The 17168-nt window shown below is 37.9% G+C and overlaps 1 protein-coding gene across 6 annotated transcripts in view; it reads left to right on the top strand.

Moving 5' to 3' along the window:
- The first annotated feature begins 4123 nt into the window (after positions 1 to 4123).
- Positions 4124 to 17168, top strand: part of ZNF484 (zinc finger protein 484) — a 29867-nt gene continuing 16822 nt past the window's right edge. The window contains exons 1-4 of one of the 6 annotated variants that reach the window (XM_082623371.1): positions 4127 to 4293; positions 9149 to 9315; positions 14302 to 14346; positions 16507 to 16606. Coding sequence is in view for 5 of the 6 variants with exons in the window: in XM_082623366.1 (XP_082479492.1) it covers positions 4273 to 4293; positions 14302 to 14346 (66 nt within the window). In the remaining variant the exon portion in view is untranslated. Of the gene's footprint in view, positions 4294 to 9148; positions 9316 to 14301; positions 14347 to 16506; positions 16607 to 17168 lie in introns of all 6 variants that reach the window. The other 5 variants (XM_082623369.1, XM_082623368.1, XM_082623367.1 and 2 more) reach the window with 5 other exon arrangements.

Here is a 17168-nt window from a genome sequence, read left to right as displayed (position 1 = left end):
CAAGGTATTGGGGCAAGGAATGGCGACTTTATTTGGAAAGTCAGAAAATTGAGAAGATGGCTGGATAATGTCCTAAAGAACCATCTTAACTTGGAATAGAATTCAGGCTTCTTTTATGTTCAGGGAAAGGGGAAGCAGGAGGATTCAAGATTAAAGGGTAAAAGTGGAATGCAGGCTTCTTGGAGTCACCTGGCCTTCAAGGGAAGCATAACATTTCTTTGTCCTTCTGCTTGCTCATGTAGGCTGGATCACAAGCCCCCTGTAAAAACTTAAAATTGTTAGCAGTTATTTTTACTCTACTATTCTTATCTCTGCTTATTAGCAAGATTTCTGGGCTAAAAGCGAACTTATCTACAAAAAGTAGTAGCCATACTAGCTCGGGACCAGGGGATGGAAACTTTCCTCAGGGAACTTAATGAGCTATTTGGGCACAAGCAATATTTCTCTAATATTTAACTCTTTATGTGCAAGACTAGAGTAATGGAGTATAAGCTGAAAAATGAGGGAGGCTGTTCCAACATGGTGTTAGTTCTGTTCTTCCTCTGTTACAGTTGGAAAGACTATCCTTCTGCCATTGAATTGCTTTTGCACCTTTGTCAAAAATCAGTTGGCTGTACTTGCATACTATTTCTGGGTTCCCAATTCTTTTTCTTTGAACTGTCTGTCTCTTTGCTAATATCAAACTGTCTTGATTACTGTAGCTATATAATAAGTCCAAAAAATGAGTAGAATGATTTCCACTATATTTTGTCTCAAAATTATTTTATTGAGCTGGCTGGGTCTTCCAGGGCTAGGTAGAATTAGAGTGGTGAGAACAAACATATTTGCCTTGTTCCCAAACTTAGGGGGAAAGCATTCAGTCTTTCATAATTTAATTTGATATTCGCTATAGTTTCCCCCCCTAACTTATGAAGTTAGGAAGTTCACCTCTACTCTTAATTCCTGACAGTTAAAAGAAAACAAGAAATGACTGTTCAATTTTGTCAAATGCCTTTTCTGCATCAATTGATATGATCATGTAATATCTTTAATTTTATCCTGTTAATATGATGGATTACAATGATTGATTACATTGGTTTAATTTATTCCATGACTTAATAAACACCACTTGGTAATAGTGTGTGATTATTTTTATATATTTGTTACAAACAAAATAACAGGCCCAAAATGGAGTCACTTATGCTAAACATCATGTCACCAAATCGACACATACCTTAATTACAGTTTCAGCTCTCCAAGAAATAAAATCTTAAACCAGTCAATACGGAATCACCTGATCAGCACTTGTTAGGTAATCTGCCTGATAGCCCCTGTCATTCCCTAAAGGAAACTAATCTTGCAATAACCAATCTGCTTTCTGCCTAATATAAATATCTTCCTTGTTCCTGCTCTCTTCTGCCCATAAAAAATTTCATTTTGCACAGCTTCTCAGAGCTCCTTTCTATCTGCTACGTTGGATGCTGCCAGATTCATGAATCGTTGAATAAAGCCAATAAGATCTTTAAAATTTACTCAGCTGAATTTTACTTTTAACATATTTAAAAATTCTACTTGCTAATACTTTGTTAAGGATTTTTTCCTTATCAACACTCATGAAGTATATTGATCTGTATTCTTTTTTTGTTTTTTTGGTACTGTCTTTCATTTTGGTATCAGGGCAATACTGACCTCATGAAGTTTGTTGGACTGTGTTCCTTTTAATTGTTTATTCTGAAAGAGATCGTGTAGAATTTGTGTTAATCTTTAAATGTTTGTTAGAAATCTCCAATGAAGACATCTGGGCCTGAAGATTTCATTTTCAGATGTTTAAATTTTGACTTCAATTATAGAGCTACTCAACATATTCATTTCTTGCTGTGAAAGTTGTTGGAGTTTGTGCTTTTATGAGCAATTGGTGTATTTATCTAAGTTGTCAAATTTATGTGTATAGAATGGTTTTTGGTATCCTCTTTTTTTAACATCTTTATTGGAGTATAATTGTTTTAAAATGGTGTGTTGGTTTCTGCTTTATAACAAAAATGAATCAGTTATACATATACATGTATCCTCATATCCCCTCCCTATCCCACCCCTCTATGTGGTCACAAAGCACCAAGCTGATCTCCCTGTGCTATGCAGCTGCTTCCCACTAGCTATCGATTTTACATTTGGTAGTGTATATATGTCCATGCCCTTCTCTCACTTTGTCCCAGCTTACCTTTCCCCTTCCCCGTGTCCTCAAGTCCATTCTCTAGTAAGTCTGTGTCTTTATTCCCATCCTGCCCCTAAGTTCTTCATGACCTTTTTTTGTTTTTTTAGATTCCATATATATGTGTTAGCATACGGTATTTGTTTTCTCTTTCTGACTTATTTTACTCTGTATGACAGACTCTAGGTCCATCCACATCACTACAAATAACTCAATTTCGTTTCTTTTTATGGCTGAGTAATAGTCCATTGTATATACGTGCCACATCTTTATCCATTCATCTGTCAATGGACACTTAGGTTGCTTCCATGTCCTGGCTACTGTAAATAGAGCTGCAATGGACATTGTGGTACATGACTCTTTTTGAATTATGGTTTTCTCAGGGTATATGCCCAGTAGTGGGATTGCTGGGTCATATGGTAGTTCTATTGGTATTCTCTTGTTATCTGTAGGATCTACAGTGGTATCTTACATTTCATTCTTGTTTTTGGTAACTTATGTCTCCTCTAGAGGCTTGTCGATTTTATCACACTTCCCATAGAACTAGCTTATTGTTTTGTTTTCTGTATTGTTTATTCTTTTTTTAATTTTATTGTTTTTTGCTCATATTTTTATTATTTACTTCCTTCTTTTTTTTTCTCTTCCTCTTCTAGTTTATTAATGTGGGAACTTAGGTTATTGATTCGAGAATTTTCTTCTTTTCTAATGTAAACATTTAGCAGTATAAAATTCCTCTCACCACTACTTTACTTGCCAACTACAAATTTTGATACATTTTGTTTCCACTTTCATTCATTTCAATATATTTTAAAAATTTCCTTGAGTCTTCTCTTTTGACCCATGGATTATTTAGAATTGTGTTGTTTAATTTACAAGTGTTAATTTCCCATTGTCTTTCTGTTACTGATTTCTTGTTTGATTCTATCGTGTCCAGAGAACATACTCTTGTTGGAGAAAATTTTCACATACTGAGGTATGGAGAAGTCATTTTGGCTTATACATGGTTCAGCCTGAACTTTGGGTGAACTAAAGAAGCCTGACTCATGGCCTGTCAAGTACACTCAGTGCTTCTGCTTTAATCATTAAGGTAAAGAATGTTTGTTTCAAAGACAAGGATAAATAACTCCCTTCCTATAGCATCCAATGTTAACACTCCCTCGAAGATAAAGTTCCCTTTCCAGACACCAGGGTCCTGCTGTCTCGCTGTATATGTAGTAAATCTGTCTCTTTTGAAAGCTTGAAGGAATATACCCCTGTCATGTTTGACGTATGCTCTTCGTTCTGATAAGGTTTAAGCTTATGCTAAAAACCATGCTTCAAGGGAGTGGTTCCTCAGAGCTATCTGAGAAGCTGTCTCCTGGGCTACAGTTCTCAGTTTGGCTCAAATAGAACTCTTTTATATTCCTATTTTAGATTATTTACTTATTATTTCCACCAATACTCTCTAAGATTTCAGTTCTATTAAAGTTGATAAGATTTGTTTTACAGTCCAGCTTATGATATCCCTTGGTAAATGCTCCATAGGTGCTTGCATAGAATGTTTATTCTACTGTTTGGGGGTGGAGTGTTTAATAATTGCTGATTAGATCTTATTGTTTGATGGTGTTTGAAGCCACAGGAGTAGGGGAAAGGCCTGGGGCTGTTTGGGGTGACCGACTCTGGTCACCCAGAGCTCTGGGTTGTTCCTGGCTTAATTCCAGGATACATACCTCTCTGGTCCACCTTTCCTCCTGACAACTCTTAATTACACACAAGTCTACGTCACTTCAACATGGCCGCCCACAGGCCTGAGTGACTACAGGGGCGCCGCCATAATGACTTCAAATTTAAGACATTTAGAGACGGGCGGGGCTCAGCAGAGCGCCATGTTGGATACTGGCAAGTTTTGGCAAAGAAGCCGCTACTGAGCATGCGCACACTCAGGAGGCGCCTAAGGAATTCCGCAAGGACAGGGAGGGATCCAGAAAAAGGAAGTGGGTGCTGTTGTCGTTCCAGTGATTAAATGACCACTGTCTTGAAAGAGCGTGGGTGAGGGGCTGGTGAGTGCAGGGAGTTTCCGAGGGCTGAGTGAAGAGGTGTCTCTGATGTCCGTGAAGAACAATCGGGTCAGTGATGGAGGCGGTCAGTGGATGGAATAATAGGGGTCGGTGTGGTCTTGATGGTGGCTTCCCGGCGGATTGATAGTGGGCTCTTTAATGGTGAATCCGCGGAGACATAGGGTGGGAGTGATGGGGTCTATGATGGTGGATTCCCAGGCGGAGTGAAGGGGTCTGTGGGATCTTTGATGTTGGATCTGTGGACGGATTCCCGGTGTCTGTGGGGGGTGGGGAGGATAACTGTGAGGCCTGAGTAATGAAGGCTCTGAGGGGGAAGGATGCTAGATCTTCATTGATTTCCTCTCTTTTTTCTGCTTACTGGTTTGTTTCTATTTCTGATATTTTAAAAGTTGTCGATGGAAATAATCAATAAGTAATCATAATAGGAGTAGAAAAGAGTTTTATTTGAGCCAAACTGAGGACTGTAGCGCAGGAGATAGCGTCTCAGAAGGCTCTGAGGAACCTCTGGGTTGAAGCATGATTTTTAACATAGTCTTATACCTTATCAGAACAAAAATCATACATCAAACATGACAGGGATATATTCCTTCAAGGTTTTAAGAGCACCAGATTTAGTACATATAAAGTGAGACGGCCGAACCCTGGTGTCTAGGAAAGGGATGCCATGGGAAGGGAGTTATTTATTTTTATCTTCGAAACAGACTTCTTTACTTTAATTGTTAAAGCAGATGTGCTGTGTGTGTTCACACAAGTTCAGGCAGAACCATGTATAAGCCAGAATGACTTCTCCATACCTCTGTATGTGAAAATTTTCTTTATCGTTATCATGGTACACTTTGCTAGAGATTTTTTGATCCCTTCCATATCCAGATTAGTAGCTACTGTGTCATTCCTAATATTTATGTATCATTTTTCTTTCCCTTTTTTATTATCAGTCATCTCAAGGTTTACTTTATTGCATTTTGAAGTACCGATTGTGCTTATACTCTCTTCTGTTTTTATATTAATTTTATCTTTTTCTTTTTAGATAGTTTCTCTTTTATCTCCATTTTATGTAAATTGTCATTCTTTCCCTTATTTTCCCAGTTTTATACTGGATACGTTTAGGGGTATAAAGTTTCTTTTATATACATCTTTATCTTTGAAATGTATAGTTTCAGTTTGATGTTCCACTTTGATCCTGAGTTATTGGAGTTTCTTCATTCCCAAATTATTGATATGTTTTGTTTATTTTAAATTTTATTATATTGTCATAAACTATAGACTACAAAGTCTCAACTTTTAAAAATTTGTCAAGATTTTACTTGAAGACAAGTTACACAAGTTACATTGAACTTTGTTCAATGGCTATAGAAGAAAGTATGTTTTCTGTTTGTGTGGTACAAACTTCTCTTAATGTATATTAAATATAGCCTGTTAGTATTTTTCAAGTTTTTTTCTTTCCTATTTTTGGTCTACTTGATCCATCATATTCTGAAAAATATATAAAAATAATCTCTCACTAATAATTCACTTTGTAGTTCTCTGTGCTTTTTTGCTAGCTTTATTTGTGCGTGTCTGGGGGAGAGACATACATAAACCTAATGGTTAATGCATTTTGTATCATTTTTTTTTCATTTATTGGATGCTATTATTATAGGATCCCTCTTTTCAACAAAAAGCAATTTCAATTTTGAATTTCACTTTGGTATTTATATTGCTATCCCTGCGTTCACTTTCATTTCATTTGGATGATTTATCTTTGCCCAGGGCTTTATTTTATATTTCTATTTGTCTCATTGTTTAGGTTAACTACTTATAATAGATACATTTTATTTTTCTCAAATCCAACCTATAACCTAGTCTTTGTTTGTCAATAGGATAATTTTACCTTTTCAGTTTAGTGTAATAATGATTTACCTGATTTTTATACCTTCTGTTTTAATGTTTACTATTTATTTTAACTCATTTTCTTTTCCTTTTTCATACTTTTATTGGATTGATGAAATTTTTGTTCATTGTTTCCATTCTACACCCCAGATAAATCCTGTTTTTTTCCTGAGATAGTTAAAAATGTTTTGTCATAGGATAGTATTATTAATTTTCTGTTTAATGGCCTCCTTATCACATAATCATCATCTTTTTAAATAATTATATATCTCTTGCAAAAATTATTGCTGAACAATTTTTCTATTTGCTGTTTCTCATCTGATTTATTTTACATTTGTTTGGACTACTTTTGTGGGTATTCTCCTCAGGTAATGATAAGAGATATTCTGCAAGTGCTTTTATTTCTGAAAATGTCTTTGGCCCTAACAAAGAAGTGGTCCTTTAGATGCTACTTCTGATGTCAGGTAGCTTTCATTACTGCAGATGGGGCATCTTGATTTTCTTAATTCTTTTTCTGTAAATAATCTGTTCTTTCACACATGATTTAGATTTAGATGTGTTTTAGATTTCAAAATTTACCTTTAAAATTCAAGAATATTCCTAGATTTGTTCACTGATTGAGCTCCAACTGGTGTGCGTGTTTGTGTGTAAATTTGTTGGAAAGGCTAATGGTGTAGGCCTAGTGAGTGGTGTGGATAGTGGTAGGAGTCCTTGGGTGATTTCTCAGAGTCCATCGCAGGTGCAGGTATGTCTGGAATTGGAGTCTTGGGATCACTGATGGAGATGCATTGTGGGTAGTGTGGACAAAGAACACCGCCTGCCATTTCAGTAAACAAAGTATGGTGTGGCTATCAAGCCATCAGCCACTGCAGCCACCCCCAACTGTGCATCCTGAGGGGAGTCCAGAATGGGGAAAAGCAGGATATTGGCCTTAGATAGTTAGATGCATGTCAAAGGAATGATTTCAGTGAGCCCAGACTCTTGCATCTCCCATATACAGGAAAGTGCTAAACTCATTAACTTGAGATGTCTGGATTTTCTTTAATTGACAGTAATCTTTTGATGTTCCAATTAGATGGTTTTGGTTTTGTTTTGTTTTGCAAAAACCCATATATATTCTGGCTCCTCCCATACCTCTTTGGAACAGTCCCTCAGAGCTATCTGAGGGGCTGTATCCTGGGCTTAAGTCCTCAGCAATTCTGCTGAATAAATAGTAATCCTCACCTTTTAGGCTGTGCACTTTTTTTTCAGTCGACAGTAGTGATAACAGTGTGGAGGCCAGTTATTGGTACATGTGGTATTATGATATAATAAGAAATATATATTTTGGTTTTCATCCACTGTTCCCAGCACATAGCTCCTAACACCTTTATTATTTCCTAAGTGATAGGGCTATAGGGGCTTCTTTTGTTGCTGTGTCTTGAAATAGCATCCAAGGGATAGGGTGAAATTAGTGGGGGTTTTTTGCTATAAAAATTTCCTTTCAACCACACCTGAAGTGATGTTTGGAAAGCCCCTAGTGAATTGCTGGATGGGGGCTGGTTGCCAGGGGAACCAAGCAAATTATTAGAGTTTTAGAACTTGAAACACACTCTCTGGCTGGAGGTTGAATCAGTTGCCAATGGCCAGTTATTTAATCAATCATTTGTACATAGTGAAGCCTCCATAAAAACCCAAAAGGGTGGGGTTTGGAGAGTTTCTGGATTGAACATGTTGAGATTCTGGGAGAGAGATGCACTGCTTCCGACGTATCTTGCCATAACCATCTCTTCTATTCTACCTGGCTGTTTCTGAGTTATATTCTTTTATAACAAATTGGTAATCTAGTAAGTAAAATATTTTCTTGAGTTCTATGAGCTGCTCTAGCAAATTAATGGAGACTGCGGAGGAGGTCGTGGGAACCTCTGATTATAACCGGTTGGTCAGAGCACAAGTAACCTGAACTTGTGATTGGCACCTGAAGTTGGGGTGGGGACAGTCTCGTAGGACTAAGTCCTTAACCTGTGTGATCTAGTGCTAACCCTTAAGTAGATGGTGTCAGAACTGAGTTAAACTGTAGGACACCCAGCTGGTGTTGTAGAATTGCTTGGTTTGGGGACCCCTCCTCCCAACACACACAACACACACACACACACACATGCACACACACTTGGTGGCCAGAAGTGTTGAGAATAGAGGAAAAACACACAGGAGGAGTTTTTCCTTTTCAGGGCATGATTGATGTAGAACCAGGACCATGAGGTAGAGATGTTGGAGGTTCTGTGATCAGGGACTGTAGAATGAGTGATTGTGATCTCGTGGAGAGAGCAGTGAGTGGTGGCTTGAAGTGAGATCTTAGTTCCATGCCCAAGAATTGGACCTGGGTAGCCTGGATGAAAACCAAGAATCCTAGCCCCTAGACCAGCAAGGGCAAAGTTTCCCTGGCTCTTGCCCCGTTTGAAAGCAAGAATGTTTCAAGGAGGCAAAAACCGTAAAAACAGGTACAAAGTTTATTATTAAAGACACAGCACAACATGTGGGAGAGACATAGAGAAACAGTTTGTGTAGTTAAGACAGAAGCAAGGCAGAGATACACACCCGCAGAGAAAGAGTATGGGCATCCTCCCTAATGAGGAGGAGTGAAGTAAAGAGGTGGTTAAATCATTTATATAAAGCATTTCCTCTGGATCTTTGCTTATCTTTGACCAGTTATCTCACTTCTTTTTCCACACCTGACCTATCCTAGGTCCCTCCCTCACATGCATGCACATCTTTTTGCCAAGATCAATTCCAGTGCAGAAGCCTGTGGGAAGGTTGACACCACCTATTATGGGGTGGAGCCCCCTCCCTTTTTTGACCCCTGAGGAGCCTTTATACGCATGTGTAGTTGGGGAGGTCTCCTTGACCTCAAACATGAGAAATATGTGGTCTCTTTATCGTTTATCTGGGCAGGACTCAGCTCCTGTCTGCCCCTGCCATTACTGTTATCTTAAAGTGTCCACTGGAGGCAAAGTGCAGCTGTTTACCCTGTTCCTGTGTTCTTTCTATCTGGAAGTGTAAACAGGAAGCTGGCTGTAAATGTCTAACCTGGAGCCCATCGATTTCTTGCCTCAAGAAATATAAACAGAGGATGGTTGTAAACGCCTAGCCTGGAACCCATCTATCTTCTGCCTCAATTGCGGCCTGTGGGAAGCAGGACAAGGGAACCAGTGATTCTGATGTGTGAGTAATGGCTGCTGGGGGGAGGTCAGTGTGCAGCAGTTGACAGTTGTAGTAAGCAGATTGAGGAGTGGGAGTGAGGAATTGAGTGTCAGGGTTGGTGATGACTTGAGGGGCTGGTGAAGTCAGATAATGTTTGATACAGTAATTGCATTCTATGTGGATTACTGATTTTGTAATAATAGCAGTAATTAATATTTAACAAGCACTTATGTGCCACACATGGACTGAGTGCTTTTCAAGTATTATAAAATTGGTTTGTTTATCTTAAAAGTATAAGGATGAGGAAACTGAGACTGAAGTAAGTTCTTCAGATTGTCACAGCTAGAAGGTGGAAGACCTGGGATTCAAATGTACGTTGATTTGGCTCCACACCTCATATATTTCCCCTGTGCCACCCTGTTCCACACTGTTTGATGCACTCTTGGGAGGACAGCTGAGAGGCTGTCACTGAGTGGCACTCTTTCTGTCAGGATCCCTTTGTGTTTCCACAGAGCTCTGAGGTCAGACCACTTAGTTGAGCCTTCAGGATCATTTTTTCAGACTCCAGCCCAACTAGGCCCGATAATCAGTGGCAGTCTTTGGACCCTCACTCAACTTAGGGCTCCTGGGAAGACTGGAGTTCTAAGAAAACACAGAGGTGAAGCTCATTGTGAACATGCCAGCCAAAAAGAGCTTGTCTCATAGATCCCATATCCAGTTCAAATCCTGGCTTGGCAGGAATACGACAGTTCCTGTGAGTGGAGAGGGGGAAGCCCAGAAGCACGAATCTTCTCAGAGGTGGACTTGCTGAAACAAAGCATGATCCTTTGCAATGTGAATAATGCATGGCTCATGTCATGTACTCCAAGACTGTTCCCTGTAATGGGAGAGGATTTATTTTTTTAAGTTTTTATTATAGAAAATTTCAAACATACAGGAAAGTAGAGAAAATGTTATAATGAAACTACAAATGCTCTCATCACCCAGTCTCAATAATTATCAACTATTTGCCAGTGTTGTTTCACCTTATCTCTTCTCACTTGCTTTGTTTTAGTTAGAATATCTTAAAACAAATCTTGGATACCATGTCATTTCACCCACAAATACTTTAGCATGCAAATCCAACTGATGTGGACTGTTTTCCCCCACATAACCCCCAGGCCATTACTCACCTAACAAAAGTTACAGTAACTCCTTAATATCATCTGATACTCAATCTATAGTCAGAGTTCTCTGATTATTGTGGACAAAGAAAGTTGTCACCTGCCGTATCAGTAAACAAAGGATGTGGTGGTCAACAATCCATCAGCCACTGCACTCGCCCCCAACTGTGCACCCTGAGGGGATTCAGGATGGAAAAAAACCAGGATACTGGCCCTAGATATTTAAGGTGCATATCAAAGCCATGATTTAATGAGCCCAGACTCTCGAATCTTCCCATACATAGAGAACTGCTAAATTCATTAACTTGAGATGTCTGGATTTTCTTTTTCTTTTCTTTTCTTTTTTTAAAATTTTTATTGGATATAGTTGATTTACAATGTTGTGTTAGTTTCAGGTGTACAGCAAAGTGAATCAGTTATACAGATACATATATCCACTTTTTTAAAGATTCTTTTCCCATATAGGCTATTACAGTATTAACAGTAATCTTTTCATGTTCCAGCTACCTATTTTTTTGTGTGTAAAAACTCCTATATATCCTGGCTCCTCCCTTACCTTTTCGGAACAGTCCCTCAGAGCTATCTGAGAGGCTGCATCCTGGGCTTAAGTTCTCAGCAAGTCCGCCGAATAAAACATAATTCTCACCTTTTAGGTTGTGCATTTTTTTTCAGCTGATGTTATCTAAAAAATGACTTTTTAAACTTTTCCTATGAAAATTAAAAAAATACAAATGTAGAGAAAGTAGTATAAAGAAGCCTCATTTAGGGGATTTCCCTGGTGGTCCAGTGGTAAAGAATCTGCCTTCCAATGCAGGGGATGCGGGTTCGATCCCTGGTCAGGGAACTAGGATCCCACATGCCACGGGTCAACGAAGCCCGTGCACCACAGCTACTGAGCTGTGCGCCTCAACTAGAGAGCCCATGTGCCACAAGCTACAGAGCCCATGCACTCTGGAGCCCGCGTGCCATAACTAGAGAAGAGAAAACCCCCATGCCACAACTAGAGAGAAGCCCTCGCGCCGCAATTACCCATCAATTTTCACAATTATCAACTCATGCCCAGTCATTTGTCATCCATCCCTTCCTCCAACATTTCTTTTCTTCTGCTGGATTATTTTGAAGCAAATCTCAAAGATTTTGTCATTTTATCCATAAATATTTCAATATGTAAAATTCCTTTAATAAAAATAGCCACGGTGCTATTATCACACCTTAAAAAATTACAATACATTTTAAAGTATCATTTTATGTGGATTGGATTGGTAAGATTTAGAGGCTTGATCAGATTCAGATTCCTTTTTTTTTGTTTTTGTTTTTTGGGGTGCAAGACTACTTCCCAGGTGATATACTTGATCAGGAGGCACATAATGTCTGGTTATCTGTTTTGTGATGTGAGCAGCCACTGATGATTGTTTCTTAGATCCATATTACATTATGTGTGCAAAATGGACATTTCTATTTCTACCACTCCTTTACTTTGTCGACTTATAAAAATGCATAATGTGAGAGTTGAGAGTTGTCTTATTTGGGGCAAAATGAGGACTATAGCCCAGGAGACTGTTTTATATAGCTCTGAGAAACTGCTCCGAGAGGTAGTGGGGAGGGTCAGTATTATATCTGATTCAGGTGAAGGGGGTGGTACGTACAGTCAAGCACACATTTTGGCAAAGTCTTGCTGCTAGTCCTGTGAAGGTTGCTGCTAGTCACAAGGAGCAGATGTCTCTGTTCATGATTTTAATGCCTTTCTAGATATGAGGAGATGCAAGGATTTGGGCTCATAAAATATTCTCCTGAAAATATCTTACTATCTGCAGGGCTGTTCTGCCAGTTTTTGCCAGAGCATCAAGTGCCTCATTCCTGATCTCCACCCTGAACTCCTTTCAGGATGTGTTGAAGGTCAGCAGTTGCAGTGGCTGGTGACTTAACCCTTGTAGAGGCAGATGGCAAGTGCCAATTTTTAGTTGGCAACTTGTAGCTGGAATAATTATATAAGCAGAAAAAGAAATTCCTTCATGAAGTGTTTGGTTATGCTTGACTGACTCTTGCTTTTTGACAAGTTTCAAAAATAATGGTTTGGTTCCCTAATACTTTCCAAAGGTGCTAGAAATGTTCTCTCTCTTGATCTGGATGGCAGATGTGAAAAATAGGGGGAAATGCTGTATACTTAATATTCACGTACTTTACATAAGTTATACCACACAAAAAAATTAGCAAAGAAGTAACCAAAATGTTGTATATATTAGAAAGTGTATGTTAGAAGCAAAAAATTTAAAAGTCCATCATAAAAAGATACTGGGGAAGATAGGTCTAGGGTAAAAGGGACACAGTCCTCAATGTATAAGTCTTGATTGGAACATACTTTCAACAAAACAGCAAGAAAAGGTTTTTCTGGGGTAATTGGGAATTTTGAATATGAGCTGAATATTAAAGTGTTATAGAATTGCTAATAATTTTCTCAGGCATGATAATAATCTTTTAGGAGATTGATGTTATGAATTTAGGCATGAAGTGTCATGAAATCTGCAACTTTCAAATGGTTCAGCCAAAAAAAAAGTATATACACTAGTATACTCATATATATGTATGCATTTACATGTAACTATATGTGTATATAGAAAGATTAAACAAATATGGCAAAATACTAATTGTTGAAACTAGATGGAAGTTATTTCTTGTACTAATAATTCAACTCTTTATGTTAGAAAACTCAATAAAAAAATTAGAGGGGCTTCCCTGGTGGCACAGTGGTTGAGACTCCGCCTGCCGATGCAGGGGACACGAGTTCGTGCCCCGGTCCGGGAAGATCCCACATGTAGTGGAGCGGCCAGGCCTGGAGCGGCTGAGCCTGCGCGTCCGGAGCCTGTGCTGCACAACGGGAGAGGCCACAACAGTGAGAGGCTCGTGTACCGCAAAAAACAAAAAAAAACAACAAAAAAACAAAAATTAGAAAACAGTGGCTTCAGTCAGTAAGTGACTTAGGTCTTAAGGTTTATTAACTAGAACCAAATCCACTTATTATATTGTAGTTAAGACAAAGTTTCCATTGACAGTTCCCTTTTAAGAATGGGAAGCGGGAATTCCCTGGTGGTTCAGTGGTTAGGGCTCAGCACTTTCACTGCTGGGTCCAGGTTCAATTCCTGTTCTGGGAGCTAATATCCCACAAGCCGCGGGGTGTGGCCCCCCAAAAAAAGAACTGTAAGCAAAGAACAGTGAAAAAGCTAGCAGTCTCCCTTTTTTTGGTCTTACTTATGGATGTTCTCACTACTTGTGATGGGCTGGTCACAGAAGCTCAGAGAAAAATCATTAAAAAATTACTTTGCTTTTTACTAGCAAATAAGAAAAATATAAACATTCAAATTACTTATAATTTTACCATCACCCAAATATTATATCTGTTAACATATATTTCCTTCCAGATAATTTTCTCTATGTGTATGAATGCATTCATGTATGTGTGTATGTGTGTATGTACACACATATTGTTCAATGAAAATGGACTCATACTGTTTGGTACATATTTTTATTTTTACTTAGCATTTTAACATATTTTTCTAGAGTAGTTTAATTTTACATGACATTATGTCTGCTTTATAATACCTATAAAGTATTTAAAGCTGTCCACAATTGTTATCAAGATGTTTCTAAACTTTTTTTTTTTTGATATTAGCTGTGGTAAAACTCCTGGATTTAAATCTTTGTGCAACACAGGATGATTTTTTTATGATGTAGTTCTAGAAATAAGTTTTTGGGTCAGTTGCATGGACACTAAATGATGTATATGTCCATGTGTGCCATTGACACACTTCCTTCTCTCATCTGTCCCTCTGTCAATCTGTTTTTTCAGATCTCTGCCCCTTTCCCAGAAGAACCAGAAATGACCAAGTCCCTGGTGAGTTCTTATTTGTTCATGTATTTATTTGTTGCTTTCTTTATTTTTTAGTGGATTTTAGGAGGCATCTATTAACCCATATAGTAAATGTGTAAGTATAAATAAATGAAAGTTAAGATCAGAGAAAGTAAAGAAGAGATTATCACCTCCAAGTCAAGCTTGGATTATAGGTATACGTGAGTTGTGTGGCTTCACACAGTTATGAACTTTGAACTGTAAAATTGTCTCTGGTCTTCCTGAAAGACATAACAATGATGGAAGTGAAATACATGGTTTATATTGTTGAAAAGTAATTTATTTCATCTATAGTAACTATTTCCTGGTTCTTGATGTTTGAGAAAATTTTTGATAGATCTTCAGATGAATGGAGATAGGACAGTGTCTTTAACAACCCTGTTAGAAGTTCACTAACAGGTTTTCTATAGTGACTTACAAAGCAGTGCTTTTCACACTTGCACATGACTTCAGATTCTGATTTCGTAGGACTGGGATTCCCACAGGATGTTAGTGCTGCTGGTGCAAGGACCACGTTGTGAGGCAAGGTTTTGAGTGAATCGACGTTGAATTTTGTCAGTTGCTTTTTCTGCATCAGTTGACATGGTCAGGTGATTTTCCTTTTTAGCTTATTGCTGCTGTAGATTACACTGATTAATTTTCACATATTGAGCCAGCCTCAGCCTTTCAACCTCTGAATAATTTCCACTTGGTCATGACATACACTTCTTTTTATATATTTGTATTTGCTAGTATATTTTTTAAGGATTTTGTATCATGTTTAGGAGGGATATTGTTCTATTTTTTTCTTTCGTTACTACTATGCATGGATGAAAGTCCCAAAACTCCACTTGGCTTTTTTCTTTTTCCATACCACTCCATTGGAGTGTGACGGGGCCCCTCTGTTCAGCCAGGCAAGAGTGGGAATCTAAGCTACCCACTGGGTCTTTGCTGATGGGCACGGGATCAGGCCCAGAGTTTTCTGTTTATTTGTTATGTTTGGCTGGAGCATGTTTTGCCTAAAGGTTTTCTGTCTTTCTAGATTGCCCCTTTCCTGGTCTTTTAGCTAGAGAGAGCAGACTTTTCTTTGAGTTTTTTTGTTGTGCCCTTGTTGGTGTTTCTGGGTTGTAGGCTTTTCTAGTACTTGGCCAGGGCTGTATGAGTTAATAGACTTCAGGAAACTCATGCTGTGTAGTTCCTTGGTTCCTGAGGTCCCTAGACAGTTTGCTTTTTTTTTCTTTAAGCTTTCAGTCTTCTTATGTTTGCTTTATGGATAATGTCTATGGTTACTAGATGTACTTAGTGGGTGAACAGGGACAAGTGCATCTACCCTGTTTTTCCAGGGGTCGAAGTCAGTTCATTGATTTTTTTTTTAAAAGAGGAGTTATTTATATATTAAGCATGGTCTTTTTTTTTCCAATTTTTTTTTACTTCTTTGTTCTTTGCATTTTACCTTTTAAAAGTAAATATTTAATTGTGAATATCATTAAGGTTATAGATATGTTTACTCAAATAGATTTTTGAAGCTTCATTTAAAAAAAAACAAACCACCTGTTAGCTGCTCTCTTATCCCTCAGATTGCAGCTTCTTAAAGGTAATCACATCAGTCTGAACTCAACTGAACTAATTTTTTTAGTATTTACGTTCCCATGTCTAAATAACATGTTTATATTGGTACCTTTTGGTTTTCAGTTTTAGGCAGTTTCTACTGACTTAGCACAATGGAAAGTAGGGATTTTACTCTCTTTCAGACACTTAAGGCTTCAACACTTATATGCACATTTCTTCTTCCCCTCCTTCTAATATAAGTATATCATAATTTTGGGTAAATCAATAGGCTGTATTTATTATTATGATTATTTTAATTATATTCACAGCTGAACCATTTATTTTACCTTTTATGCACTATTTTTTGTTTTACCTGGAATTAATTATTGTTTGGTTTAATCATTTGTTTCATTTTCCATATTTGGATCACTAATTCAACTCCACATTCTTCCCAGGTATATAAATATCTTCTCAATATGTTAAAATATATTAGATAATAACAGTAATCACAAACATTAATATAGGCTTACTATATGCTAGGCACTATAAACACTCTCTATTAACTGATTTAATCATAACCCCTCTGAGGTATCTATAATCATTATCCTCATTTTACAGAGAAGGAAACATCCACAGAGAAGTAACTTGCCCTGGGTCACACTGCTAGTAAGTGGTGAAGCCAGAAGTAAAACCCAACCAATTTGGCTCCAGAATATAGGTATTTATTTCAGCTGTTGAAAGAAGCTTCCCTTAGAGTCTTTGACCTGCTTGAAGTTGCTCTCTATTTGATATTCATCCACTGACTTGGGGGTCTCCCTTTGGCATGATTCTAGGAATTCCTATCATGTCTCTCAAGTATTGGAGCTCTTGTTTTCTGGCTCTTTCCTGATTTATGCTTTCATTTTTAGAGAATATTATCCAGTAGCTCTCTAGAAAGTATTGTGTGGAAAGTAAATTTTTTGAGACCTTGCATATCTGGAAATATTTTTATTTTACCCTCAGTAATTTCATAGCTAATTCTAGATTGTAAGTCATTTTTACTCAGAAATTTTAAGCCATTCTTTTTACTTTTACTATCCCATCTTCTCTTACTGATGTGATAGGCAGAATAATAACCCCCAAAGGTATCCACATCCTAATTCCTGAAACCCGTGAATATGTTACTTCACATGACAATAGGGACTTTGTAGATGGATTAAGTTAAGGATTTTGAGATGGGGTGATTGTTCTGGGTTATCTGGGAGGGCCCAGTGTAATCACAGTTCCTTATAAATGAAAGA

Source organism: Mesoplodon mirus (genome assembly GCF_964341445.2).
Source record: "Mesoplodon mirus genome assembly, chromosome: 1".
NCBI classification, from domain to species: domain Eukaryota; kingdom Metazoa; phylum Chordata; class Mammalia; order Artiodactyla; family Ziphiidae; genus Mesoplodon; species Mesoplodon mirus.
The sequence above is the reverse complement of the archived record's forward strand: the minus strand, read 5'-3'. Positions and strand labels throughout refer to the sequence as shown.